This window comes from Sciurus carolinensis, chromosome 5 (assembly GCF_902686445.1).
Source record: "Sciurus carolinensis chromosome 5, mSciCar1.2, whole genome shotgun sequence".
NCBI lineage: Eukaryota > Metazoa > Chordata > Mammalia > Rodentia > Sciuridae > Sciurus > Sciurus carolinensis.
Window position 1 is genome coordinate 124,573,691 of NC_062217.1, and position 27,931 is coordinate 124,601,621.

At 33.3% G+C, this 27,931-nt stretch overlaps 1 protein-coding gene across 8 annotated transcripts in view; it reads right to left on the reverse strand.

Moving 5' to 3' along the window:
- Positions 1-27,931, reverse strand: part of Ppp3cb (protein phosphatase 3 catalytic subunit beta) — a 54,661-nt gene that overhangs the window by 14,410 nt on the left and 12,320 nt on the right. For 7 of the 8 annotated variants that reach the window (XM_047552838.1, XM_047552836.1, XM_047552835.1 and 4 more), the window contains exons 2-10: positions 22,059-22,259; positions 21,271-21,395; positions 18,354-18,465; positions 15,193-15,338; positions 14,769-14,908; positions 14,585-14,662; positions 14,386-14,480; positions 11,603-11,728; positions 2,447-2,524 (exon numbers count right to left, since the gene is read on the reverse strand). In XM_047552838.1, the coding sequence (XP_047408794.1) occupies positions 2,447-2,524; positions 11,603-11,728; positions 14,386-14,480; positions 14,585-14,662; positions 14,769-14,908; positions 15,193-15,338; positions 18,354-18,465; positions 21,271-21,395; positions 22,059-22,259 (1,101 nt within the window). The remainder of the gene's footprint in view (positions 1-2,446; positions 2,525-11,602; positions 11,729-14,385; positions 14,481-14,584; positions 14,663-14,768; positions 14,909-15,192; positions 15,339-18,353; positions 18,466-21,270; positions 21,396-22,058; positions 22,260-27,931) is intronic. The other variant, XM_047552832.1, reaches the window with a different exon arrangement.

Here is a 27,931-nt window from a genome sequence, read left to right on the forward strand (position 1 = left end):
TACCGACTGAGCTATCTTCCCAGTCCCTAAATGATATATTTTTAAAAGTTATGGAAAACAATTAAAAATTGCTGTACAAAATAATTCTGTTGACCTAAATTGTTGAATATAAGATAAATCCACAAATATATAATGTATTACTTTATAGAGCTAGAAAATAAGCTGAGAAATGCCTGTTGTAATAGTAACAGGAATATAAAATACTGAAGTATTAATTTAACAGGATAATAACCATTTCTCTAACCAAAACTATATACAATCTTAAATGGAATAATTATATATTTGATAGAGTAATTATAGTAATTAAACTTATTTTATAGAGAACTTTAGTTTGGAAGATACAGCTATAGAATTATATAATACCACCTGAAATACTCACTGGGTATTTCACAGCATTTGACAAATTACTAAAAACTTTACCTAAAAAATTCAATAGGCGATGTGCCAAGAATTATTTCAATGACTTTCAATTATTCATTATCTCAATGCCTACATTTTGAAATAGGTATTATCCTCACTTTGAAGAGGAGGGAAACAGAGGTGAAGTGACTTGCCTGAAGCCACACACCCATCATAAGGACCTACAATATGAGCCTGGATCTTACGACAGCGATATCAGAACACACAAAAAAAATTTACTTAAAATTACTTAAAATTTTTAATAAAAACATATGACAAAATACTTTAAATGACTTCTACACAAACATCAAAAGAGAATAAAAAAATAAAATATTACTTACTAAAGTTTATTATCCAAACCAAAAAATAACTGATACAAACGTACAAGAGTAAAAGCATATCTACCTTCCACCAAGAGACAGCCACCGCGTAGGATTTCTATATACTCACACTGAACTTCCAACAAATGGGTTTAAAAGTGTGTAAGAAACACACTAGTGGAGTGGGAATATAGTGCAGTGGTAGAGTACTTGCCTAGTGTGTGTGAGGCCCTGAACACAATCCCTAGCACCACAAAACAAAACCAAAAAAACCCCATTTGTTTGTAGTTAGAAAAAATTTTGTATAGTTTTTACTCAGATTTTATTCAATAAGTGATCAATTAAGGTGGATAGTTTACACAGCTGGAAAAACAGCATCATTATAAATCAAAGAAATGTATAATTTAACCAACTCTAATTTCCTATAAAACAGTCACCAAGCAAAATAAGAAAAAATGACCAAAACTGGAAGGGGTGGGACCTATGGAGACATAGGTGTAGGGATTCATTGCTGGAAGTACTTCATATTGGTCCCAATTCTTCTGCAAAGCAATATGGCAGTTAACACTTAAAATAATGAGGCTAATATTCATATTCTTTAGTCTATCATTCTCATCTTGAAATTTTTCCAAGTAGCAAAATAAAAGCTATTGTAAAAATAAGTTTATTGCACTATAATTCATAATAAGGATAACTTAGGCTAACATAATTGCCAAATATGAGATTAACAAAGAAAATTATACCATATTAATATACCCAGAAATATATAATTGTGCTGGATATGATGGCATACACCTGTAGTCCCAGCTACTCAGGAGGCTGAGCCAGGAGTTTGAAGCCAGCTTAGGCAACATATCAAGACCCAAAAAAAAGGCAAAGGCAAAGGGAAAAGCAAAGGGGAAGGGAAAGAGAAGAAAAGAAAGAAGGAAGGCAAGAAAGGAGAGAGAGAAGGATAAGGAAAGAGGGAGATGCAGCTCTTAAATCTTACCAATATGTAGTCATATTTAACACATCAAAACATTTAAATAGTGACAACTATAAAAGGTATACTAAAAACAAATGCATTATAATTTATCTTTTTATTTACTCAGTTACGTCTTAAATAAAAATTTCAAAATATCAAAACAAAAGCAACTATAATGCACCAACAAAACAATATGGGGAAAAAAGGAATTTTTTTCCTATGGTATTCACTCATACTATAAATATGCATTAGGTACATAGACTTACTGGATTATATAGGACTAACAACCATGTATAACCTTGTTTCTATGGAAAAAATAATTTCATGATCTCTAGCAAACTAGCAAATGGTCCTTTAGAACATAACCACACTGAGAACAGCTTAATTTGGTGTCTGCAAAGAAGAAGTGAAAGCAATACTGGGAGTTCATAAATGTTTCTAATGTACTAAGAATACTGCACTAAACCCTGTCTTCAAAAAGCCAGTGTCCATGTATGAAGAACCCATCCCATTAATATTTTTCAACTTTCTTTTCCTTCTGTTCTTTCTTTCAAATTTTCCCTTTTCCAAAATTCATCTTTTTCTCCATATCACTATTTAAAAATACTTAACATTATTTTAAAATATTGAACAGTATCTGACAGTGACTTGTCCTTATCAAACAGGATAGGCAACTGAAAACACTTTTTGTTTTTGCAAGAGTGTATATTGAATAGTTAAGAGATACCATTTCAAATAAAAATAGTAAGATAAGTAATCATACCATCAAACTGGTCTTCACCTTCAGTCATTAGTTCATCATCAGAGCAAATACTCAGAACATTTACCAACATTTCTGTCACTATTCAAAAAAGAAAAAAAGTTACATGTTAGTTGCCCATAAAACAACTATCTTTATGTATGCAGAGCAATGATTCACACAAATAGCCAAATGTTTAACCCAAGAAGACAGATTTTTTTAAAATATTTTTTTAGTTGTCAATGGACCTTTACTTTATTTGCTTATATGCAGTGTTGAGAATTGAAAGCAGTGGCTCACACGTGCTAGGCAAGCACTTTACCATTGAGCTACAATGCCAGCCCTAAAGAAGACATATTCTGATAGCAGGAATAATGGAATTAAGTTTTTAAAGGCTTTCAAAATGAAAACAGGGTTAACAAGTCTGTGAGAATGTGATTCTTTTATGGAATAAATTTTCAGGTCTCTCAGGGAAAAAAAAAAAAATCAAATCCCAAAGAGATGAGAACAGAGAAATAACATATGGAGGTACACATTTCAAGTCTTCATTATATGACATTGGAATAAGAAAATAATCATGGCAGTTTTCCTGTTTTAAAACTGTCCCAGGATTCAGTTCTTTCAAAAACCAGCCCCAGCAACTCCCCTGAAACTTATTTCTAAGATTACTATCGACTATGTAACAATCTGAACCCATGGCTCTTTCATGGGCTTAATCCTCCTTGACTATACTAAATTTTTCCTTCTCTTTTTCCTTGGTTTCCAGGACTCTACTCTTCAGGTTTTCCTTCCTGTGAGACCATTTTTTTCAAACAAAATTTGTATGTCCTCAAGATCCTCTTTGTGGTCTTATTCTTTTTGTATGTCCCACTTCTTGCCAATTCTACCCATTATTACAATTATAGTTCAAATATCATCTTGTTGCAGATGATTCCAGAATCTCTCCCATCCCTACCACTATTGTGATATGGGGAATTGAACCAAGGGGCACTTTACCACTGATCTATATACCCAGTACTTTTTATTTTTTATTTTGAAACAGGGTCTCACTATGTCACTAAGGGTGACCTCCAAACTTGGGATCTCCTACCTCAGCCTCCCAAGAAGGTGGGATTACAGGTATGCATCACCATGCCCAGCTAATTCCAAAGTCTTTATTCCCAGTCTTGACCTCTTTTACAGGTTCCTTGATAGTTTACTGCCAACTTTCTTAAACCATTTGTATATTGTCTGTTTTCCCTACTAAAATGAAAGTCCCATGGAGTGCAGGACATTGTTTTGTTCACCACTTAGGTTAGGTTTCCAGAGTCTAACAATGTCTGGCACGTGACAGACAACCAATAAATATCTAACAAATGAGCCCATAAAGTAAGAAAGATGAAATCAAGTTTCAATTAATAAATAAGCATAATGATTATTAGCCCCCAAATGTTCTGAAAGCACCAAGAAATGAAATATGCCCAAAATAAAATTCAGTGTCATTGCTAAACACCTGCTTTTCCTTCTACAAATGTATTAAAAGCACACCCATTGCTGGTAAGTATGCTAAGGCTTTGGAATTTGGATATGAAAGGCAGTCTTTAACCATAAAAGGCTTATGAACTACCAAAGGAAACCAACAGATATCAACCAAAGTGAGTGATAAAAAACTATTCTGTAAATATTTAAAGATATCAAAAGACCTGGGGGGAAGTCAAGACTTTTGGTAAATGACTTCTGACAGGAATAATCAATTAGACTTGGAATCTGCCAGGTGAAGAGATAGATACAGGATTCTAAACACAAGTAAGAAAAACTATGAAGTCATATAGATCAATGAAAGAAAAAAAAAACCCACATTTAAGTTAAGTTGATTTTCAACAAGGGTGCCAAAATAATTCAATAGGGAAACAACAGTCTTTTTAATAAACAGTGATGGGGCAAATGGATGTCCACCAAAAAAGAATAAAATATCACACATTACATATAAAAATTAACTCAAAATGGAACAAAGACCTATACATAAGAGCTAAAACTATAAAGCTATACAACTCTTACTAAAAAACCAAACCAAACCAAACCAAAACAAAACAAAAAAACTCTGTAAAAAACACAGGGGTTATCTCTGTGAGCTTAGATTAGGCAATGGTTTCTTCAATATAACACCAAAAGCGTAAGCAACAAAAGAAAAAAGAGATAAAAAGGACTTATGAAAACTAAAAACTTTTGAAGCTGGGCATGGGAGCACCAGCTTATAGTTGCAGCTACTCAGGAGTTTGAAGCAGGAGGATCACTTGAGCTCAGGAGTTTGGGGCCAGCCTGGGCAATATAGCAAGATCCTGTCTGAAAAACAAAACAAAACTAAGAACTCTTGTGTTTCAAAGGACACTGTTAAGAAAGTGAAAAGACAACCCATAGAATGGGAGAAAATATTTGCAAATCATTTATCTAATAAGAGATTTGCATCTAGAATACATAAAAAAATAGAACTTAACAGTAATAAAACCTAATTATAAATGAACAAAGTATTTGAAAATACATTCATGCAAAGATATAAATGACCAATAGCACATGAAAAGATGTTCAACATCATTAACTAGGGAAATGCAAATCAAAACCACTTTATAGGGGCTGGAGTTGTGGCTCAGTGGTAGAGCACTTGCCTTGCAAGTGTGAGGCACTGGGTTTGATTCTCAGCACCACATAAAAATAAGTAAAATAAAATAAAGGTATTGTGTACATCTACAACTAAAAAAAATAAAAATAAACTACTTTATATTTACTATGATAGCAATAATATGAAGGACAAACAATAATAAGTGTTAAAATAAAAATAAAAATAATTTTTAAAAATTTATACAAGGACATGGAGAAACTAGAACCATTACACACTACAGGTCAGATTGTAGAGTGATTCAGTTGCTTTGGAAACAGTTTGGCAGATCTTCAAAAGGTTAATCAAAGAGTTGCCATATAACATAGCAATTTTACTCCCAGAAAAATGAAAAATTAAGTCCACACAAAAACTTGGACATGAATGTTTTTCTCAATATTAGTCATAATAGTAAAAGTAATAATAGTAAAAGTCTAAAACTGATGATTAGATAAACAAAATGGGGTATATCAATATAATGTAATATTATTTAGTCATAAGAAGGAATGAAGAACTGGTTCATACTACAACATGGAGAACCTAAAAATTTCATGTCACACACACAAAAAACACATGATGTATGATTCTGTTTATATGAGATGTCTGGAACAGGCAAATCTATGGAGATAGTACATTAGTGGCTGCCTAAGACTGCCTAAGGAGTTGTGGGGAAATGAAGAGTGACTGCTAACAGGCATGGATAGGGTTTCTTAAAGGGGATGATGAAAAAAATGTTCCAATCTTCACTGTGGTAATGATTGCAAAAGTCTATAGAATATACTAAAAACCATTTAGTTATACAATTTAAAGAGATCCATAATATGGTATATGAAATATATTTCAATAAAATTTATGAAAAATAAAGAAAAAGGATGAAAGAATGAAACTTAAAAGGCACAGCTAATTCAGGAAACTGTCTATGCTGTGTTACAGCTGGAACAGAGAATATGAAACAAAGACAGGAAATAAGACTGAAAAAACTTCAGGAAGGTCAAAGAATCTGTGTGTCAAGTTAAGGTACATTTTGAAAGTTTCATGGAGTCATTTATGAATACTAAATAAAATAGTAGCTTTTAAGTAAATAATACTTTTCATCCAGAATTTTGATTGTGACAGGATGGCCAGAAAGTCACAGCTAAGTAGTAGTTTGAGAAAGACATCAAATGGGAGAAATGTTATTTATTAAAAAAAAAATCAGATAAATCTGAATAATTCATAAAAGAACTAGTCAAGAGAGTCTGAGGAAGTCAGATGTGGTGTCGCATATCTGTGATCCCAGCAACTCAGAAGGCTAAGGCAGGAGGATCTCAAGTTCAAAGTCAGTCTAAGCAACTTAGTGAGGCCCTAAGCAACTTAGTGAGACCCAGTCCCAAAATAAAAAATAAGAAGGGTTGGGGATGTGGATCATTGGGAAAACACCCCTCCCTAGTTTTAATTCCTGGTTACACCCCCTCCCCCCAAAAAAAGACAGTCTGAGGAGCAGAGAATGTAAATGATAAATCAAATTTCCTTGGTAGGGGGAAACTGAGGGGTAACAGAATCGAAGGTCAAGCCTCTGGATAGAAGGGTTATCCTCTCAACAAGAATTCAAGATGAACATTGTGATAAAGTAGGGAGTGATAAGGAGAGAAAGTGTCCATTACTAACAAGTATGTTTACTGAGTGAAGACACTGGCTGGAAGAAGTATTTAAGGAAAAAAAAAGATGAGAATATAAGCTCTATCCTAAGGAAAATGGAAGAAGCAGACTACAGTAGATTACTACTGAGAGCTCAGGTAATATTAGAAATCAAGGGATGGCACCAATTTGTAAGGCTGTATGAATATTTCCAATAGTGCTCTAAACCTGGGCTGTAATAATGAAGAAAATGGATGGTTGTACTTAACTAGAGCCAAAGTTGTTCAGACAAATGAAGTAGATAAACAAGAGCAAGGAGTTTGACATTATGTTAGGAAGAAAGATAAAAAGCAATCCAACTATTAGGAAAATGACACAGTCATATAATCCCAGTGACTTACGAGGCTGATATAGGAGGTTTACAAGTTCAAGGCCAGCTTCAGCAACTTAGTGAGACCTTGTTTCAAAAAAATAAAAAGGACTAGGGATGTAACTCAGTGGTAAAGTGCTCCTAGGGTTCAATATCCACCATAAAAAAAAAAAAAGAAGAAGAAGAAAGAAAGAGAGAAAAGAAAAGAAAAGAAAGAGAAAATGACACAAAGACCTAGAGATCCCAATGAAGAGGAAGAGCAGCAATAACTGGAATGAAAGGCTGCTGTCAGAAGAATTTTCTCACTAAAGTGTGTTGATGGTATTATTTTTGTCAAACTTAAAATATCCAAGTCATCTTCAACTATTTCTACTCCTTAAACATGCAATCTTGTTTAGTTTTATTGCTTCTACTTCCACAGTTCTTTTGGTTCTCCACATTCTCCATTTCTAATGCTACCACAGCTTCATTAAGTCTCAACTTAACTTTTTAAAAAAATTTTTTTTAGTTGGCAATGGACCTTTATTTTATTTATTTAGATGCAGTGCTGAGAATGGAACCCAGTGCCTTGTACATGCTAGGCAAGCGCAGCTCTGCCACTGAGCCACAACCCAAGTCCTCTACTTAATTTTTGATGTAGCTTCATAATAGGCTTCCTGGTCTCTAGTTCTTCCATCCAATTCATTCACCACAGTAATTTTTCTCTTTTTTTCTTAGTGCTGATAGAACTCAGGGTCTTACACAATGCTAAGCAAGCTCTCTACCACTGCCTCTGAACTAAATCCCCAGCTCAGTAATTTTTTTCTAAATGACTACCAAAGTTTTAATTGTTTCAGTGGCTTGTAACCATTTATTAAAGTGCCAATGTCTTTGTGTGATGATCACGATCCTCATGATGTAATCAGTGACCAAATTTTTCATTCTTTTCCTACTATTCTCCAGCCATATTATATTTTATCATCATTATTTATGTATCTCAAGTCTTCTATTAATCTGCAAAGATCCTACTTATATGTTTATACTCTTAGTACCTTGAATAAAAGAGCATTTTTAGAAAATGTATTCAATAGCCAATGTGGTGGCACATGCCTGCAATCTCAGTGCCTCTGGAGGCTGAAGCAAGAGGATCACAGGTTCCATGCAAGACTCAGCAACTTAGTGAAACATTGTCTCAAAATGAAAAATAAAAAAGGTCAGAATATAGCTCAGTGGTAAAGGGCCCCTGGGTTCAATTCCTAGCACCAAAATAAATAAATAAATAAATAAATAAAATAAAAAATAAATTAAATGAGTGAGTCTACATGTATGACAGTTTCTGAAAGAGCACAGCATATGGGATTCCCTAGAACAGAGGTTCTTAAATTAGGGTCAATAAACCTAAGAGAGGTTACCAATTCACTTCAGATCTATGACTATACAAAAAAAGTTCCGTATAGTATGCACATGCATTTCTACTGAATTTTCCCTTCCCCAAAGGAGTTCTGTAGGCAGGTATGGAGCTCAGTGCTAGAGTGCTTTCCTAGTGTGCATGAGGCCTCTTTAGCACTGCAAAAAAAAAAGAAAGAAAGAAAGAAAAAAAGAAGAAACTGATGATTTTAGGTGTAGTTACTTTTAAAAAATGAATCATATTTTAATGAAATATTTTGAAGTACACATAGACACACAAAAAAAATACTAGCTGCAATTTTCTTTGAAATAATTTGGATATATAGGGAGAAGAGTAGTGGATGGGGCTACAAATGACATAAGACTGGCCATAATTTGATAATTGTGAAAGATGAGTAACTGGTAAAAAGGAATTCATACTACTCATATATGCTCAAAGTTTTTCAGTTTAAGGGTTTTCTTTTTAAATATTTTTATTTGTAGATGGACGCAATATCCTTATTTTACTTATTTTTATGTGGTGCTGAGAATCAAACCCAGTGCCTCACACGTGCCAGGCAAACACGCTACCACTGAGCTATAACCCCAGCCTTCCAGTTTAAGGTTTTTATACACCAATAAAAAATATGAGAAAAAATGAAATTAAAAAGGGGTTTCTATCCTCCAAAAAGGTTAAAGAAACTCTACTTTTATCTATGATGCTATGACTGAACTACTTATCATATACAAAAAAAAAGGGGGGGGGGGGCTTAAGTGTAAGGTATCCCTTGCACCTTAAACTATCTCCTCAGGAAGTCTCTAGTTTAGGTGACTTGTTTCCCAGGGTCTAGACCAGAGTGAAACTAGTTTTTTTTGTATGCAGAACACATGAAATGTCACTTGTATTTATTTGGAATCAAGTAGTTAGAAGATCAGGGTCACGTTTTTCTATCATATGTGTGGAGGGATCTCATGAAAATCAAAGGGAGATCAGTAGAAGAAAGAGATGAAGGGGTGAGAGATAAGGAGGGAGGGGGGAAGTGCTAGGTAGTGATATTGGTCAAATTATATTGTTAAATTGTATGTATGGAGCTGACAATGTGGCCCAGAGGTAGAGCGCTTGCCTAGCATGCGGGAGGCACTAGATTCAATCCACAGAATCACATTAAAAAAAATAAATAAATAAACAAAATAAAGGTATTGTCTCCATCTACAACTAAAAATTAAAAAAAAAAATTGTACCAAGTATGATTACATAACAAAACCCATCATTATGTACACCTGAATGCACCAATAAAAAAATGTGGGAAAAAGCAGTTAGGCTAAACATAAACAGTTATCATGTATTAAAATGTTAAATCTGAAAAGAGTTTGAGAAAATTCTACTAATGCACTAGAAACCGGCCAAGATTCTATGTGTGCAATGTTAAAATCTAAGCTTTCTTTCTTTCTTTCTTTCTTTTTTTCCTTTCCCATACCAGGGGTGCTTAACCACTGGGCCACAACCTCAGCTCCTTTTTAAATTTTGAGACAGGGTATCAATAGGTTGCTGAGGTCCTCACTAAGCTGCTGAGGCTGGCTTTGAATGTGTGATCCTCCTGCCTCACTTTTTTAACTCAGAAAAGATCCACACAGAAAAACGACTGGTCAAAAGATTTAAATATTTCCCTTTCTTATGAGATAAAATAATTTAGAGTGGCAAAAGAAGAACCAAAGATCATTTAGTAGGAACATCAACAGAAGTCTAATATTCTCCATATTCACTTTACTTTTAGGAGATCCACAGAAATTAAATTTTCTCATCTCTCAAAAGGAGGTGGACTACATAATTAAGTTTGCTTATGAGCTCTAAAACTCTATGATGTCCTCATTTTTAACAGGTACACTGAGAAAAACCTATTACCTCTATTTCTTTCCTTAAACATTCACAGTATAAACCTTTAAATTAGATACAATGAAACATTTCCTTAAGTGGAGGCATCACAGAATCAAATTATAGAGTCCATTTTCCTCCTACTTACCTTCCTGGCCCCCAGCAGCTTCCCTTCCCATATTACATCAAAATAGCTGAGTTGTAGTCTAGCCCAGAGGCCAAAGAGTAAGCAAGATGAATTCTTAAATTCCCTTTAGCTTGATGATGCTATGATTGAACTATTTCTCATATACCAAAGATAGAAGGTTGTTAAGTGTAATATATCCCTTGCACCTAAGCCTTCAACTGGCCCCCTTCTCAAATGCTAAAGCAGGTAATTCTATCTTCACATTAAGTTAACATCAGACCTACTGAGTAAATGAAGACCAAAAGTAATCTGCAGAAAATCTATTTAACGCATACAGTTTAAATATTAATTCTGAATTTTAGAGAGAAAAATTGCCTTGACAGAAGTGACATATCACACAGAAAGGAACATTTTGTAACATGAAGAGGTGTGAAAAAAAAAGAGGGAGATATAGAACAAAATGTTTTATAATCATGTCTGTACTCTCATGCTGTCATTTGTCTTATATGAAAACTGAAGCACTGCCCTGTGAAAAAGTTAACACTAAAATAGAAAAGAAAAATGTGATAGGTAACAAGAGCCTAAGGATTCTACAAAACTAGAAATGAAAGACATAAATTTCTTAAATACCATTTATTTAAAAACTCTTTACTTAGTAGGCATTTCTCTAAATTATCAGAAAAGCTCACTACTAAAATTTTAAACATAATTCTGACTTAGGAGAAAAAATATTAGGTTAGAACTGAGATCCCTTATCATTTCTCTAAAAGTACAGACATGCTACAAGATGACTAACATTGCCAAAATAAGGGCTATTAAATTCTCCCATAAATTGCTGTGGCATTCCAAAAAATAGTGTCAAAATATGCAGAAGAGTCATGTCCAATACAAAGATATTCCTCCATAAAAGATTTACACTAAAGACAAAAAGAAGGAAAATCCAACAGCTGAAGACAACATCAGGCTATTTATAAGTCTTCTTCCAGTCCCCCAGACATCCTCACATGGGGGCTGTAAACAGCTAACTAAAATATCTTTGAGGCTCTTATATCCACACCCACAGACACAAGTAGAAATGTAACCACAGTGAAATCAGACTTTAGTTTCCTTTAGCAAGTATGTGACAGTGATAGTAAACTGGAGTAAATGTACTGATAATAAAACAGTTCCTTTATTAAAAAAATAAAAAATCATACCTTTTTCTCCAACAAATGGTAAAGACCATGTGAAGACATCCATAAAATTGGGCAACCAGTAAGGATGTGGAGAACAGTTGAACTGCCGAATATTCATCACATTATTTTCATACTTTAATACAGCAGCTGCAAGATAAGTTAAAGGTCAACACAATAATTCAGCTTTAGCCTTGAAAATACAAAATACATAAAAACAAGAAGATATATTTTTAAGAGGGAGGACGTTTGAGGGATGAGTAGAATCTGGGCTGGTGGAGGGAGATAGGAACTAATTTTTCATAACAACACACTTCTATTTTAAACACACTTTTATGTAGAGTAACACATTTAAGTTATTATTAATGAAATTTCCAGATTCTTTTCAGAATGTTTGTTTTACTTTATAATTCAATAATGAACATGCACCTTTACTAAATCCAAAATTGTGAAAACTCAATTTTTAAAAGAAACAGAATGACAATGAGCAATTTTCTAGGTTTTTAATGTTCAGATAAATTGAAGAATTAAAGAGGATCTTTTTAGTTGCAGACAACTTGATAAAGAGCTGAATGGTATAACAAAGCAAACAAACAAACAAACGAAAAAACTACCAGTGTAGAACATTTTATTTATGGATTATCAATGTATTTATTTTGTTTAATATAGGAAATCAGATAAAACTACTAAAAGGAAGTATTTTACTTCATTTAGGAAAAAAAATTTTTACTAAAATACCAGAAAATATAACTAAAAAATTCAAAGATAATATATTCATCTCAATTTCAGATATCTTCCTAATGCTTTGATAACTTTATATAATTAATCTTAAATTAACCTTCACAGATTTCTGACACAGGTTTTATTAGTTTATGGAACATGGGATTACAAGCGCTAGATTCTAATCTAAACTATAGCATATTACTAGCTATACAGTATGTGATAAATCATTTAATCTGGGTTTTTTTATTTCGTTTATAAAATGGACGTTAGGGATGTAGTTGAGTGGCTGAGGGCTTGCCTAGCATGTGTGAAGCCCTGGAAAAATTAAAAAATAAAGTAAAATGTCTACACAGTCTCAGTTTATTTTAAGATCAGAGAAGGTATTTCACATTAAACTATATGAAAGTATAAAATGTTTTGCAAATATTATAATAATTATGTAGTTACTTTTTTTTTACTTTAATGAAAAGTACTGAAACGCAGATGTTAAAGTTCCAAGATCTGCAATTTTGGCTAATACAGAACCAAACGTAATCCTGCTATATTTACTAACTTAACATGTATTATGTTCGTTTCCCTTATAAAATTCCCATGTGAAATAATATTTAAACTTAGCCTCAGTTTGATATCAAACTTTCAAATCTTACTTTAAAATCTAGAAAACTGTCTTATTGGTAGAAATGAAACATTACAAACATGCCCATACTATGTAAACACTGAAATCATTAACGTTATTTGTGTTCTGACTCAGAAGAACTAATAGATATTTGATTTTGAAAAGAGATTCAATGGTTTGAGTTTCATTTTTAAGTACTAAAAAAATTGATTCTTTAACCTCCTGAATCAAAATGACAAAGGACAATTATTAAAGAAGAAATCAAATGGGCTGTAATACTGACAATGGGAAGTCATAGTTGATGATTTAGAGCACTAGCAGAAAGTTAAATGTAGTGCTCAATTCTGTTCTTAGAATGGAGTCAAAACTTAGATATGCTTCTTTTCAAAAATGAAGCACATTTCATTAGATATAAATTCTTATAGCATATTCTAAATTATCCAGTATGCTACGATTTGATCTCAGGCAAATGTTTTAATCCTTTAGCCATCATTTCCCATCATCCAAAAGCATCTTCTGCTTCTCTTCCAAACTTACACCATGACCCATATTTAGCAATGACTTCATTATCTTTATAAATGTACTTTTAAAAGTCTTTAACCTTCTGTTCCTTTCTCCTGGCACATCTACTATAGCCTAAGTTTGAAGCTATGAAATAGTCAACTGAATTCCAGACATGTCAAGACAAAATTGGAGCTGCCCTCTTAATTTCCTCCTCTGAAATTGTGATCTACATAAGCCCAATCTCATCTTCAATGTCCTTGGCACGTACTTAACTAGAATAAGACCCTTGGTATTATCTGTCAGTAATAGTTATGTTCAGAATAAAATGAAATCCAATCATTACAGACAGATCAAATTTGGAAGGAAGGAGGGGAAATGGAAACCAATGGAATACAAATGAAGGAAAAAAAAGATAAAAGGAGAAAAGCAGAAAGGAAAGAGAAGAATGTATTTCTAAAAGGACATCAAAGTGGGTTAATCAAAGAAAGTTCAAATACATATCTTCCTGGGACAATGATAAAAATTGGAAAATAAGAAGGAAAAAAATCTATATCTGTGAATATAAAACAACATGATAAACTAAATAAGTAGATGGTGCAAATAAACAAAATGGTCAAAGCAGCAGCACTATTATACAAATAAGAAAACATCCTCTTGATTATAAGGGAAAGATTTAAGAAAGGGGAGTTTAAGAAAATCATGTTTGTTTTGTTTGATGTACTTAACTCAGAGTACTTTTTACAAAAACAACTTTTGTGAATGCTAAGTTGTGGAATGGTTAACATATAATGACGTTTCACATTTTGGATTTTTATTTTTTGTTCTCTCCCCTCCCTTATATCCATTTTTTAAAATGAGATTTGGATGGTTTCAAACAATGCCCTTTTTCTCTATTATATTTTCAAAAAAATAAGTAAATTAAAATGCTAAGTTGTTTAACAATTTTTTATCAACAACATCTTACCTTTATTATTGTAGACATCTAAGTAATTAGGTGCCGAAAAAATTGTTATTAATGAAGGGAACCCTGTAGTTTGACTTTTTCTGTACATTCTATAGCTGCAAAACAAATAGCTTAATATGCATCGTAAAGCATCAATCATGGTTACTAAGTTTGATTTGTATTCAAGGTGTTAATTTGGGTCAGGGAACAAAATTCTTACCCTGCATCTTGAGCTTCATGAGCTCTAATAATCGATAACAAATTATTGTTTTGCAAAAATTCACACACTGCTGGATAGCTGTAGGGGAAAAAGAGTAAATTAAGTAAAGAATGTTTGTGTGTATATGAAGCATATGCCATTTTAAATAACTGAAATGTGATTAATCTTGCACATTTTTCCTTACTTATAAAAATAAGAACATCCTCGAACTGTATTGTGACTAAAATGTTCCTGTGATTTTTCATTTCCAAAATCTTCAGAAGGATCAGACCATAGCAAGTCACACATTGGTCCAAATGCAGGTGGTTCTTTGAATCTATCTAACTGTGGAAAAAAAAAAAAAAAGAAAAGAAAAGAAAAGAAATAAACAAAGTACAGAAATAACTCACTAAAAAGTGAGGACAGAATGTGCATAGGAAAGTGATACCAACTTTGAATGTAGTCCACACTACCTTGTTCTGAATGATTAGAAGATTATTTCCCTAAATATCAGTATACTAGTTTTTACCATTACCTAATCTTGGCACTGAAGAGAAATTTGAAGTTTGACTCTATTTAACAAAGAACAATAAATAGGAATCAGCTTTAGAACTAAAATATATACTCACTCTTCTAATATCATCCAGTGTGTGTATTTCTGGTGAAAGTCCACCATGAACACAAAGAAACTGTTGATTTAAAAGTGCAGCAAGGGGCAGACTATCAAAAGCTTCCATACAAGCTTCATAAACTCTTTCTGAATATTTAATTTTACCTAGAAAAAAATTAAACATTTGAAAAATACATCACTACTAGATCATTTTTAAAACAGATACTGATATTAGACTCTTATTTCTTGTTTTCTCTTCTTCCTTTTATAGTGTTTATACTGAGATATGGATAGTATAGTTTCAATTGTAAAAGGTAAATATTCTAAATTAAAACCAAAGCTAGAAAACTATGGAGAGAAAACACACAAATAGTGGTCAGGAGTTGAGAGTAGGTGAAGAGGTAACTATAAACAAGCAGCAAGAGCTGGGCAAAACAGTGACTCGGGAGGCTGAGACAGGATGGAATATTCAAAGTCAGACTCAGCAACTTAGCAAGACTCCAAGCAACTTATCAAGACCCTGCCTCAAAATAAAAAAATTAGAAGGGCCGGGGATATGGCTCAGTAGTTAAGCACCTGGGTTCAATTCCTGGTACAAAAAAAAAAAAAAAAAAAAAAAAAAAAAAAAAAAAATGAGCAGCAAGAAGGATTTATAGCATGATGAAACTTTTCTGTGTCATGACTACAGAGATGGACAATACTATATATTTGTCAAAACTCAAGGAACTAAACAACATAAAGAGTGAATTTTACTGTTCATATATTTTTAAAAAGCAAGACCCTTCCCCTACAAGAACCAACAAAAATAAGCAATGTTATCAAGTCTTGTGAAGAAAAATATTTTCCCTCTCTAAATTTATTATGGACATGTAGCAGATAGTCATAAAATATTGCTAAAAATAAGTAAGTCAAATCTCTAAAAACAGTTCAACCCTTCACCTTTATAGGCAAAATTAGAATTACATTTATGGTTCAATAGGGTTTTTTTTGTTGTGCTTTTTGTGGTACTGGGGACTAAACCTAGGAACTTGAGCATACTAGGCAAGCATTCTACCACTGAGCTACATCCCCAGTCCTTTTTACTTTTTTTTTTTTTTTTTTTTTGGGTGCTGGGGATCGAACCCAGGGCCTCATGCTTACAAGGCAAGCACTCTACTGACTGAGCTATCTCCCCAGCCCCATTTTTATTTAATTTTAAGGCAGGCTCTCACTAAGTTGCCCAGGCTGGCCTGAATGTGCAATCCTCCTGCCTCAACCTCCAGAGTCACTGGGATTACAGGGGTACACCATTGTGCCTGGTAAGGAAGGCTAAAATAGTTTTAATACTTACATTATTTTATTCGAAGAGTCAGTGACTATTATTATTACAGGCAAGACCATTACATCACTATAAAACTCAAGGTATATCCATTTTTAAAAAAATACACATGTTAGAAGAGCTGATGGGTTCCCTAAAATGAAGGTTTAAAATGGGCAGTGAAGCAGGAAGTCAATATATAAACACAAGACAGATAAAATTCCACTAAATCTAACTATTGTTTACTTTTAGGAAGATAAGCACATGCCTTTGTTACATTATACCTTTAAATTCCTGTACATTTTGTTTTGGGTGGGATTTTGGTAGGTGGTTTATTAATTATCTAAGGTGAACAAAAAGGGCTTCGTTACTATTCCTATTTATTTAGTTAGTTTATTTTTATGTGGTACTAAGGATTGAACCCAGTGCCTCATGCATGCTAGGCAAGTGCTCTGACACTGAGCTACAGCCCCAGCCCTTATTTATTTATGACCTCCTGCACAAAGTTGACCCGGAGGGTATGACAGCTAAGAGCCTCAGTATTGGGAGGCCCAAGCGTCTTAGGCAGGCTATGTTTTTTTGTGAGGGAATGTGTGTGTGGGTGCAGAAAAGAGGGATTAGCCCAGAATCTTTTGGTTAATATTTTAACATTCAAATATAGGAAAATATATATCCAGCAACAAGAGGTTCCAAATTTGCTAATTTGCTGACAGACTTGTTTCCCAGAACGATGGTTGAATAAAAATTTTAACTTGTTTGCTTTGGGTCAAGTATGCACTTTCCATGGGTTTCATTTTATTCATTTAGGTTATGTGCCTCTTTCTTGAAATTGTATAAGCATGCCATCTCTGCCATTATCCATTGCTATTTTTCTTTTCACTACAAGTCTCTACTAATATCCCTGATTCTCAATTAATTTTAGAATTACAGTTGGTTCTCTATATGCCATGGGTCTTGCACTCATGAGTTCAATCAACTTCAGATCAAGAATATTCAGAAAAAATAACTGCCTCTATACTAAACATGTAGATTTTTTTCCTTGTCATTATTTCCTAAATAATAAGAGTATAGCAACCATTTGCTTAACATTTACATTGTATTAGGAATTACAAGTAATCAAGAGATTATTTAAAGTATATAGAAAAATGCTCAGAAGTTATATGCAAATAATATAGCATTTTATATAAGAGACTTGAACATCTGCAGATTTTGCTATCTGTGGGGTCCCAGAACCAGTTTCCCACCAAAACCAAGGATTGATTGAATTCCTATTTTTAGAACTTAACTCTAAAACTTTAGTAATAAAGTCATGAATATTAATAAGCATTAAATTATATCTCAGGTGTGAAAAAAGGTCAAATATTGTTCTATATCATACAGTTAATGATGACAGGGATAGATAATTTATTAAGAATCTTCACAGGTACAACTATAATGCACCAATAAAAAAATATGGGAAAAAAAAAAGAATCTTCACAGGAATGTCTCAAGACATGGGAACAAAATCTGCAATCTAATAATAACCAGAAGTTTTTCTTTTGTATTAGGAAAAATAATCTAAATAATAAAGCTACATACAACCCCATAAATATGTAAAATTATGTGTCAATTAAAAAATTTAAAAATATATATGAAACGCCAAACTATTCCTAAGTACATTTGTAAGAATTAAACTTAATAAAAAATATTAAAATAAAAATACCTGAATTAAATACCAATAAACACTAGAGTACCTGACAATCTTCTCAATCTTCTTAAATGCGTAGGCACAAAATTTGTTCTCACATGTTGCACTGCAAAGTCTTTATAACTCACATCTTACTACCTACATCATTCCATATGATTACTGAGAAAGTGAAAATATTTCTGCTAAAAGTACTCACATTCCTGCTTAAAGGTAAAATATTCAGTAAGGTGTCTGCATTCATGGTTGCCTCTCAGAAGAAATAATGTACTTGGGTACAGAATCTTCAAAACCCATAAATATAAGACACACTGCAAAAGAAAATGTTTCCAGTGAATTTCTCTCACACTTTTGCTTAACTAAGTTATTTAATCTTTGCTCTTTTACCTTTAACTGTATTATCCTTTTTTAAAACTATCACCCTTACAATCTCTATTATTCTTTTTTATCTCTCTTTATCCTTTACTAAAATAAAAGCTCCAGGAGATCACAGACTTTGTTGCCTTACTGCTTCTAATTCTCCACTCCAAGAAAAGTACCTAGCAAATAGGAAAAGAGCAATAAATATTTGTTGAATCGATGAGTCAGATAAACTATTACTTTAGGTTTATAAATTGTTTGATATGAAAATCAATTATCAGAATGGCTTCCTTAAATCCATTAATAAATATAAAGTCAAAAATAATAGCTAATGTTTATGGAGTATTTTACAATGTAATTAGCCTCTCATTTATTCCTCGAACAACACTATGAAGTACATAATATTATCTGTTTTATAAATAAGGAAACTGAAGCAACAAACTTAAGTAACTTGTCCAAAATCACAAAACTCCTAAGTAATGAAAACAGGATTCTAAACCTCCAATCTTAAGCACTATGCTATGCTGCCTAATAAAGGAAAGGGCCATGTTTGTTTTGTATGTATGTTTGTTTTGTTGATTATGACTGTTGCCTCACATAAGGTAACCACCTATTACCTAAACCAATCAAAGAAAATGCAATTTTTATAATAAAAGGAAAAAAGTACAGTAGCTGCATTTTAAAACTAGATTTAACATAAGAAAGACACTAACATTTTACTTACTTGGTTAAAAAATAGGAAGGACTTTCATATTGAAATTAAGTATGGTTTTTACAATAGTATACAAAAATAAAAAATTATTTTAACAAGTTAATGTATGCTGAAAAGTTTCTAACTATTCAGCTCTTAATTTTATTCACAAGTAAAAAAAAAAAAAACAAAGGAAATACTTTATTAAGTAAAGTATGTATTTACTCAGTATGTTGCTCCCTCCTCCCCATCTACTTTGTGGTACTGGGAATTGAATCCAGGAGTGTTCTACCTTTAGGCTACATCCCTAGACTCTTTTTATAAATTTTATCTTGAGACAAGGTCTTACTAAGTTGCCCAGGCTATTCAGCCTCCCAATTTGCTGGGATCATAGGCATGTACCACTGCACCCAGCTCAACATGTTGTTTACTTTGATTCTTTGTTATGTTCTTCTTATAACAATAAAACACATTAAATGAGTCATAACTACAAAATAGTAATACGTACATAGGTACAACAGGCTTAGTTATCAACTAAGGTTCCAAAAATTGTGTATAGTTTTTATCGAATGCCTTACAATTTTTTTAGGGCCATTTTCTAAGTTTCTCAAAGCACCAAGGTAATTCAGAGAAAGTTAAGGGGGCTGATAATGAAAACTATGAATGGGAGGAAAACAAAAACTCAGGATAATAAATTCGTAAGGTAGTCAAGACAAACAGAGGTAAGAATTCCCTTTTCACACTGGCAATCCTAGTAAACCTCAGGAAGCAAAGTATATTGAAAACACTGGAGAAGTAGATATAAACAACAGTAACTAGCATGGGGATTCACCTGGTAAACCATCAATGCCTATTAGGAGAGCTGATTAAAAGCACAGGCTTTGAATCAGACTGCCTAACTATGCTAACTATACTAACAACTGACTTTGGGCAAGTTACTTAACCTCTCTAAGCCCCAGGTTCCTCATCTATAAAATGAATAAAATAAAAGTACTTACCTCATAAAAATGTTGTGAGGATTAATCAATGTCTGTTAAGTGTTTAGAATATGGTTGGAAAATTTTAAATCACAACATAAATATATATCAATGGAGCTTTGACCTAGCTATTCTACTTTTGGGAGTCTGTCCTATAAAAATAGTAGGGCAAATGTGCACTGATATATGAATAAAATGGCTCACTGAGGCATCATTTGTATGGCAAAAATGTTTGGAACAACTTAAGTTTGTAATACCAAGAAATTCACTATGGTTTGTTTATTCAATGGAAGACAATGCAGATATTAAAAGTGATGCTACAGATTTATTTTGAAAGACATTCACAGTGTAGGGATGTATTGAAAAAAGCAAGTTATAGAATAATGTTATAATATGGTTCCATTTTTATTTTTAAAAAGAAGAGATGCATATGTTAGAAAATTTCAATTATTCTATATTTACCATACTTCAAATAATTAGAAAAGAAAAAGGAGAAAAAGAATCATCTACTGTCAATTGTTGATCAACAGGTCATTTTAATGCCTCTTAAGTTTTTAAAAACAAATTAATCCTTTCAGAATATACAAAGATTTCACATGATATACTTGGGTCTATTGTTGTTTGGTTACACTTGGGTCTTAATAGGTACATGATAAGTGATATAAGCACTAGGGCTTAAGCAATAAGAGAATTGTGTTTTATTTAATCAGATGGAATTTAGTTTGTTTTTTTTTTTCTTCCACATGGCTTAATGCCTTTAGGGGCAAAAGAGACAAATCGATACAAAAATAAACATCATTAGCTTCTCAAAGCCATGAGATAACAGGGCAATAAAGACCTCTCAGTTTACTCACTATTTCCCCTGGGAAAAAGATCAATTATAATTATAAGCAGTCACATAAAGAAAATTAATTGAATGGTCTGAAAGAAGAGAAATAAATAATGGCTTTTCTTATAAACTTCAGAATATGAAGAGGTATTAAAAAGAACCCAACAGATAGTTTTAGGAACTTATTGTACCAGGAATTAATGGAAATCATCTATGATAACACTTAAGAGCAAAGCAAATGATAGTATATGATTATTACCTCTATACTAAAATAACCTCTGTCCACATAATCACCAAGAAAAAGGTATCGTGTATTAGCAGGTGATCCTCCTACTTCAAAAAGTTTCATCAGATCAAAAAATTGGCCATGGATGTCACCACACACTGAAACAAGAAGATTGTTACATGTGAAAAAAATCCTTTGAAATAACAAATATTACTTAAATTCTAATTTCCTTTACATAATAGTGTAAAATGCTATCAAGAATTCTCTGAGAAGGAAGTGGTCTATGAAGAGTCACATAGGGAGGATGTATAACCAAGTGTTCCCGTGCTCAACATCTGAAACAAGATGTAACAGAAGAAACAAAATTTATCATCAGTGACAAACTTTTCATCTGAATTTATATAAGCTCCTCTTTAGGAAGCCAAGGATGTGTTTAGGTCATGGGATAACAAAATTATAATGGTGGCAGTAAAATCTCCATGCTAACTCCATAAACCATCACCTTTGTTATCTGATATGACAAAGTATTTGCACCTAATGATTGAAAGAAAGTAAGTGTTGAATCAAACTGAAGTATGGCCAATATAACTGATGAAACCTTCACAAAAGCATATTAGACTAATCTCAGTACTTATATTTAGGATCATGTCTGTTCACTGAAATCTAGCAGAAACTTTCAAGTACAGAAAACAATTTCCAAATTCAAGATACTGTCCATATAATATTAACTTAGTATATGATATGACTGAAAAAGAAATAGTTTTGTATTCGGGGAACTAAATAATGACATAATAAAAATAATATCTAAAGCATAAATTTACCTGTAATTGGGGCTTCTACTTCTATCATTGTTTTCTCTCTCCGAAGAATGGCAGCACCCTCATTGATAATTCTAAGTGCAATTTCTTCATCTACCCGACCTTCTTTTACTAGGTGATTCTTCAGAACATCAACCCTGGGTATCCCATCCATATCAAATACTTCTTCAGATGTCAATCGATGTGTTGGGGGGAAAGGAACAGCTGAAATTTTTTAAAAATCAATACAAATTTAGTCACTAATAATATATTAACATAAGAACTAATCACTGGACCTAAGTATATAAAAATAAAATTGAAAAGCAGGGGTTTTTGTTTCTTCTTCATTTACTGGGTAGAGTATTTATTTTTTTAATAACTTTTTTTCTAAAAGGGTAATCAAATTACACTTTTTTTCCTATGGTGCTGGGGATGGAACTCAGGGCCTAGAGCATGATAGCAAGTATTCTACCACTGAGCTAAATCCAGAGCCAATAGTACTTTAAAAAAAAAAAATTATATATATGTACACACACACACACATCTTTAGATGTTGATAGACCTTTTTAATTCATTTATTTATAGGTGGTGCTGAGAATCGAACTCAGTGCCTCACACATGCTAGGCAAGCACTCTACCATTGAGACACAACCCCAAAGCCAATAGTAATTTTTATTGAGCCATACAGAATAACATTTTCCTTGTTGAGAAAGATTAGGCAAATTAGTTGTTTCACAAAATTAAAACTCTTTCCAAGACAACTAAAGTTTTCCTTTAGGCCAAAACATTTTTCAGCAGAACTCTCAAAATGAGTTAAACTGTTCACCTTAAATGAAATTCAGTAAATAGAATTTAATACTACGTATGCCTGAATAGAAAGAAATCCCAGCCGGGAGTGGTGTCATCCCAGCTCAGAAGGCTCAGGCAGGAGGATCATAAGTTCAAAACCAGCCTCAGCAACTTAGCAAGGCTCTAAGCAACTGAGCAAGACCCTGTCTCCAAATAAAAAGTAAAAAAGGCTGGGGATGTAGATCAGTGATAAAGTACCCCTGGGTTCAGGCACTGGTACCAAAAAAAAAAAAAAAAAAAGAAAGAAAAGAAAAGAAATTCCAAATATATGGTGATGTACCAATTTTCTAAAAAAAACATAAAAAAACAATGTTGTTGGATAACCTGAATATAATCTTTTAGGGACATATATAAAAGTCAAATGTTTACTTATAAAATTTAAAATAAGAAACCCAGAATAGCTAAAGCAATCCTTAGCAGGAAGAATGAAACAGGGGGTATCGCAATACCAGAACTTCAACTATACTACAAAGCAATGGTAACAAAAACAGCATGGTATTGGCACCAAAATAGGTAGATCAATGGTACTGAATAGAGGACACGGACACAAACCCAAATAAATACAATTTTCTAATACTAGACTAAGCGGCCAAAATATGCAATGGAGAAAAGATAGCCTCTTCAACAAATGCTGCTGGGAAAACTGGAAATCCATATGCAACAGAATGAAACTAAACCCATATCTCTCACTGTGCACGAAACTAAACTCAAAATGGATTAAGGACCTCGGAATCAGACCAGAGACCCTGCAGATTATAGAAGAAAAAGTAGGTCCAGATCTTCAACATGTCGGCTTAGGACCAGAGTTCCTCAACAGGACTCCCATAGCACAAGAAAGAAAAGCAAGAATCAATAACTGGGATAGATTCAAACTAAATAGCTTTCTCTCAGCAAAGGAAACTATCAGCAATGCGAAGAAAGAGCCTACAGAATGGGAGAAAATCTTTGCCACTCATACTTCAGAGAGAGCACTAATTTCCAGAATATATAAAAGAACTCAAAAAACTCTACACGAAGAATACAAATAACCCAATCAACAAATGGGCTAAGGATATGAACAGACACTTCACAGAAGTAGATCTACAAGCAATCAACAAACATATGAAAAAATGTTCACCATCTTTAGTAATAAGAGAAATGCAAATCAAAACTACACTAAGATTCCATCTCACCCCAATTAGAATGGCGATTATCAAGAATACAAGCAATAATAGGTGTTGGAGAGGATGTGGGGGAAAAGGTACACTCATACATTGCTGGTGGGGCTGCAAATTAGTGCAGCCACTCTGGAAAGCAGTGTGGAGATTCCTTAGAAAACTTGGAATGGACCTACCATTTGACCCAGCTATCCCACTCCTTGGCCTATAGCCAAAGGACTTAAAATCAGCATACTACAGAGATACAGCCAGATCAATGTTCATAGCTTCTCAATTCACAATAGCCAGACTGTGGAACCAACCTAGATGTCCTTCAATTGATGAATGGATAAAGAAACTGTGGTATATATATACAATAGAATATTACTCAGATATAAAGAATAATAGAATTATGGCATTTGCAGGCAAATGGATGAAATTGGAGAATATCATGCTAAGTGAGATAAGCCAATCTCAAAAATCCAAAAGATGAATGATCTCACTGATAAATGGATGATGACACATAATGGGGGGTGGGAGAGGGGCAAGAATGGAGGAAGGAGGGGCTGTATAGAGGGAAAAGAGAGGTGGGAGGGGTGGGGGGGAAGGAAAAAATAATTGAATGAATCAAACATCATTACTCTAAGTAAATGTATGAATATGCAAATGGTATGCTGTTACTCCATGTACAAACAGAAACAACATGTATCCCATTTGTTTACAATAAAAATAAATTTAAAAAAAGAAATTTAAAATTATTTAGTATATATAGCACATATGTAGACTTATAATAACAAATCAGGATAACTTAGAAATAGTTTTTCTCCTATATTTCACGAACTTTCATTTAAAGTCATCATGCATATCTTCAACATCAATGTATTCCTTATCACTGGAGTTACTTTTTCAGTCATCCACCACACTTTTCAGGCACAAATCACTTTCACTGCCATCTAAGTTGGAGGAGATACAGTACATTTTAATATATGTAAAATGCTATCACTGCAAATTTATCAAAAAGTTCTCTTTGGTCTAACTATTGGTAGGTATTCACATTCCTGCAGTATATATTTATGATTTCAACAAGTTATCACCAACTGTACTATTTTTAAGTAATATTAATTGAATGCAAGGTAAAATAGAAAGGTCTATTTTTAAAAATTGTTGTTTTTTTATGTGGTGCTAAGGATCAAACCTAGTGCCTCACATGTGCCAGGCAAGCACTCTATCACTGAGCTACAACCTCAGCCCAGGAAGGTCTATTTTTTTTGGGGGGGGGGAGGTTTAACCGGGGATTGAACTCACTAGATCACTGAGCCACACCCCCAGCCCTATGGTATATTTTACTTAGAGACAGGATTTCACTGACTTGCTTAGCACCTCACTTTTGCTGAGGCTGGTCTTGAACTCCTGCTCCTCCTGCCTCAGCCTCCTGAGCTGCTGGGATTACAGGCATGCACCACTGCGTCCGGTTGGAGGTCTATTTTTGATGAGTGTCAAAGCACAATTTTGAGATTACATAGCTTAGAAAATTTACTACTCATCAATTAAATTTATTTGATTCTTTTACTAACTCCAACAGGCGAATTCTTTTTAAAATTTCTTTTATTTTGTTCTTTTTAGATAAACATGACAGAATGTATTTTGGCATATTATACATAAGGAGTATAACTTATTCTAGTCTTGTGGTTGTGCATGATGCAGAGTAACTCTGGTTGTGTATTCGAATACAAGGTTAGAAAAGTTATGTCTGAGTAATTCTACTGTCCTTCCTATTCCCCACCCCTCTCCCTTCCCTTTGTTCCCCTTTGTCTAATCAATGACTTCTATCCTTCCCTTCCTTATCCTCCATTGTTGGGGGTTAGAACCCACATACCAGAGAGAACATTCAGTCTTTGATTTTTGTGGAATTGTCTTATTTCTCTTAGCATGATAATCTCCAGCTCCATTCATTTCCCTGCAAATGCCATAATTTCATTCTTCTTTAAGGCTAAGTAATATTTCATTGTGTATATATGCACCACATTTTCTTTATCCATTCATCTGTTGAAGCACACCTAGGTTGATTAAATAGTTTTGACTACTGTGAACTGAGCTGCTATAAATATTTATGTGGCAGTGTCATTGTAGTATGCTGATTTAAAGTCTTTTGAGTATAGACTGAGGAGTGGGATAACAGGATCAAATGGTGGTTCCATTCCAAGTTTTCTAAGGAATCTCTATAAACTGTTTTCCATTAGCAGTTGTACCAATTTGCAGTCCCACTGCAATATGAGTGTACCTTTCTCCCCACATCCTTGTCAACATTTGTTACTTGTATTCTTGATATCTGCCATTCTGACTGGAATGAGATGGAATCTCAGTGTAGTTTTAATTTGCATTTCCCTAATTGCTAGAGATGTTGAACATCTTTTCATATATTTTTGGCCATTCATATTTCCTATTCTGTGAAGTGTCTGTTCATTCCTTAGTCCATTTATTGAATGGGTTTTTTTATGTTACATTTTTGTATAACCTGGAGATTAATGCTCTGAGGTGCAGATGGTAGAGATTTTCTCCCATTCTGTAGACTCTCTCTTCACATTCTTGAATGTATCCTTTTGTAGTGAAGCTTTTTAGTTTAATATCATCCCATTTATTGAATCTTGATTTTAATTTTCGTGTTTTAGGAGCCTTACTGAGGAAGCCAGTTCCTAAGCTGACATGATAGAGAGTTGGGCCTACTTTTTCTTCTAGTAGGTGCAGGATCTTTGGTCTAATGCCTATGTCCACTTGGAGTTAAGTCTTGGGCAGGGTGAGAGATAGGGATTCAATTTCATTCTACTACATGTGGATTTTCAGTTTTCCTAGCACCACTTGTTGAAGAGGTTATCTTTTCTCAAATGCATGTTTGTGGCACCTTTGTCTAGTATGGGATAACTATTTTTATGTGGGTTTGTCTGTGCCTCTATTCTGTACCATTGGTCTTGCCTGTTTGGGGGGCCAATACCATGCCGTTTTCATTACTACAGTTCTGGCATTGTGATGCCTCCTGCATCATTCTTCTCACTAAGCATTGCTTTGGCTATTCTAGGCCTTTTATTTTTCTGAAAAAAATTCATGACTGCTTTTTATATTTCTATGAAGAACATCACTGGAATTTTAATAGGAATTGCATTAAATCTGTATAGCACTTTCAGTAGTATGGCCATTTTGACAATATTAATTCTGCCTATCCAAGAACATGGGAGATCTTTCCATTTTCTGAGGTCGTCTTCAATTTCTTTCTTTACTATTCTGTAGTTTTCCTTGTGAAGGTCTTTCGCCTGTTTTGTTAGATTGAGTCCTAAGTATTTTTTTTTTTTTTTTTAGGCTACTGTGAAGAAGATAGTTTTTCCAACAGGTGAAATTCTTTAAGCATTCAAAATCAGCTTGGACTACAGTTTCAGACTCTGTATGAAATAGTACTTTGTTTTTTCAAAATAAAGTGAGAAATTTATGGTCAAAGTCTACTAAGTAGAGACTAAAATGTAAGGCAACTCCTTCATTTCTGGGGGCAGGGTGAGTTTTTAGGAAAAAATTATCTTTAATTGGGCACACAGTATCACTTTCTTGACCTTTAGGGTCATCACTGTGATTAGCAATTATCATATAGAAGCCTGGAAATATATAGGACCAACTGCTCTTTTTCAATTTAAACGAACTACAAAATGGGAGGGAGCTAGGTTAGAAAGATATCAATTACCTGAGAAAGAAAAATAAATAATCACATTCTCATACTAGGAAAAAAAAATTTGGAAGAACTTGAGATTAGAACTAAGGTAGAAAGAAGGATGTAGATACTTTCTAAAATCTTAGAAATCATCAATTCCTCTGCTTTTTTCTGTCTTTTTCTGATACTCAGTAAAATAAAATCTGAACTTATTTTTCCTT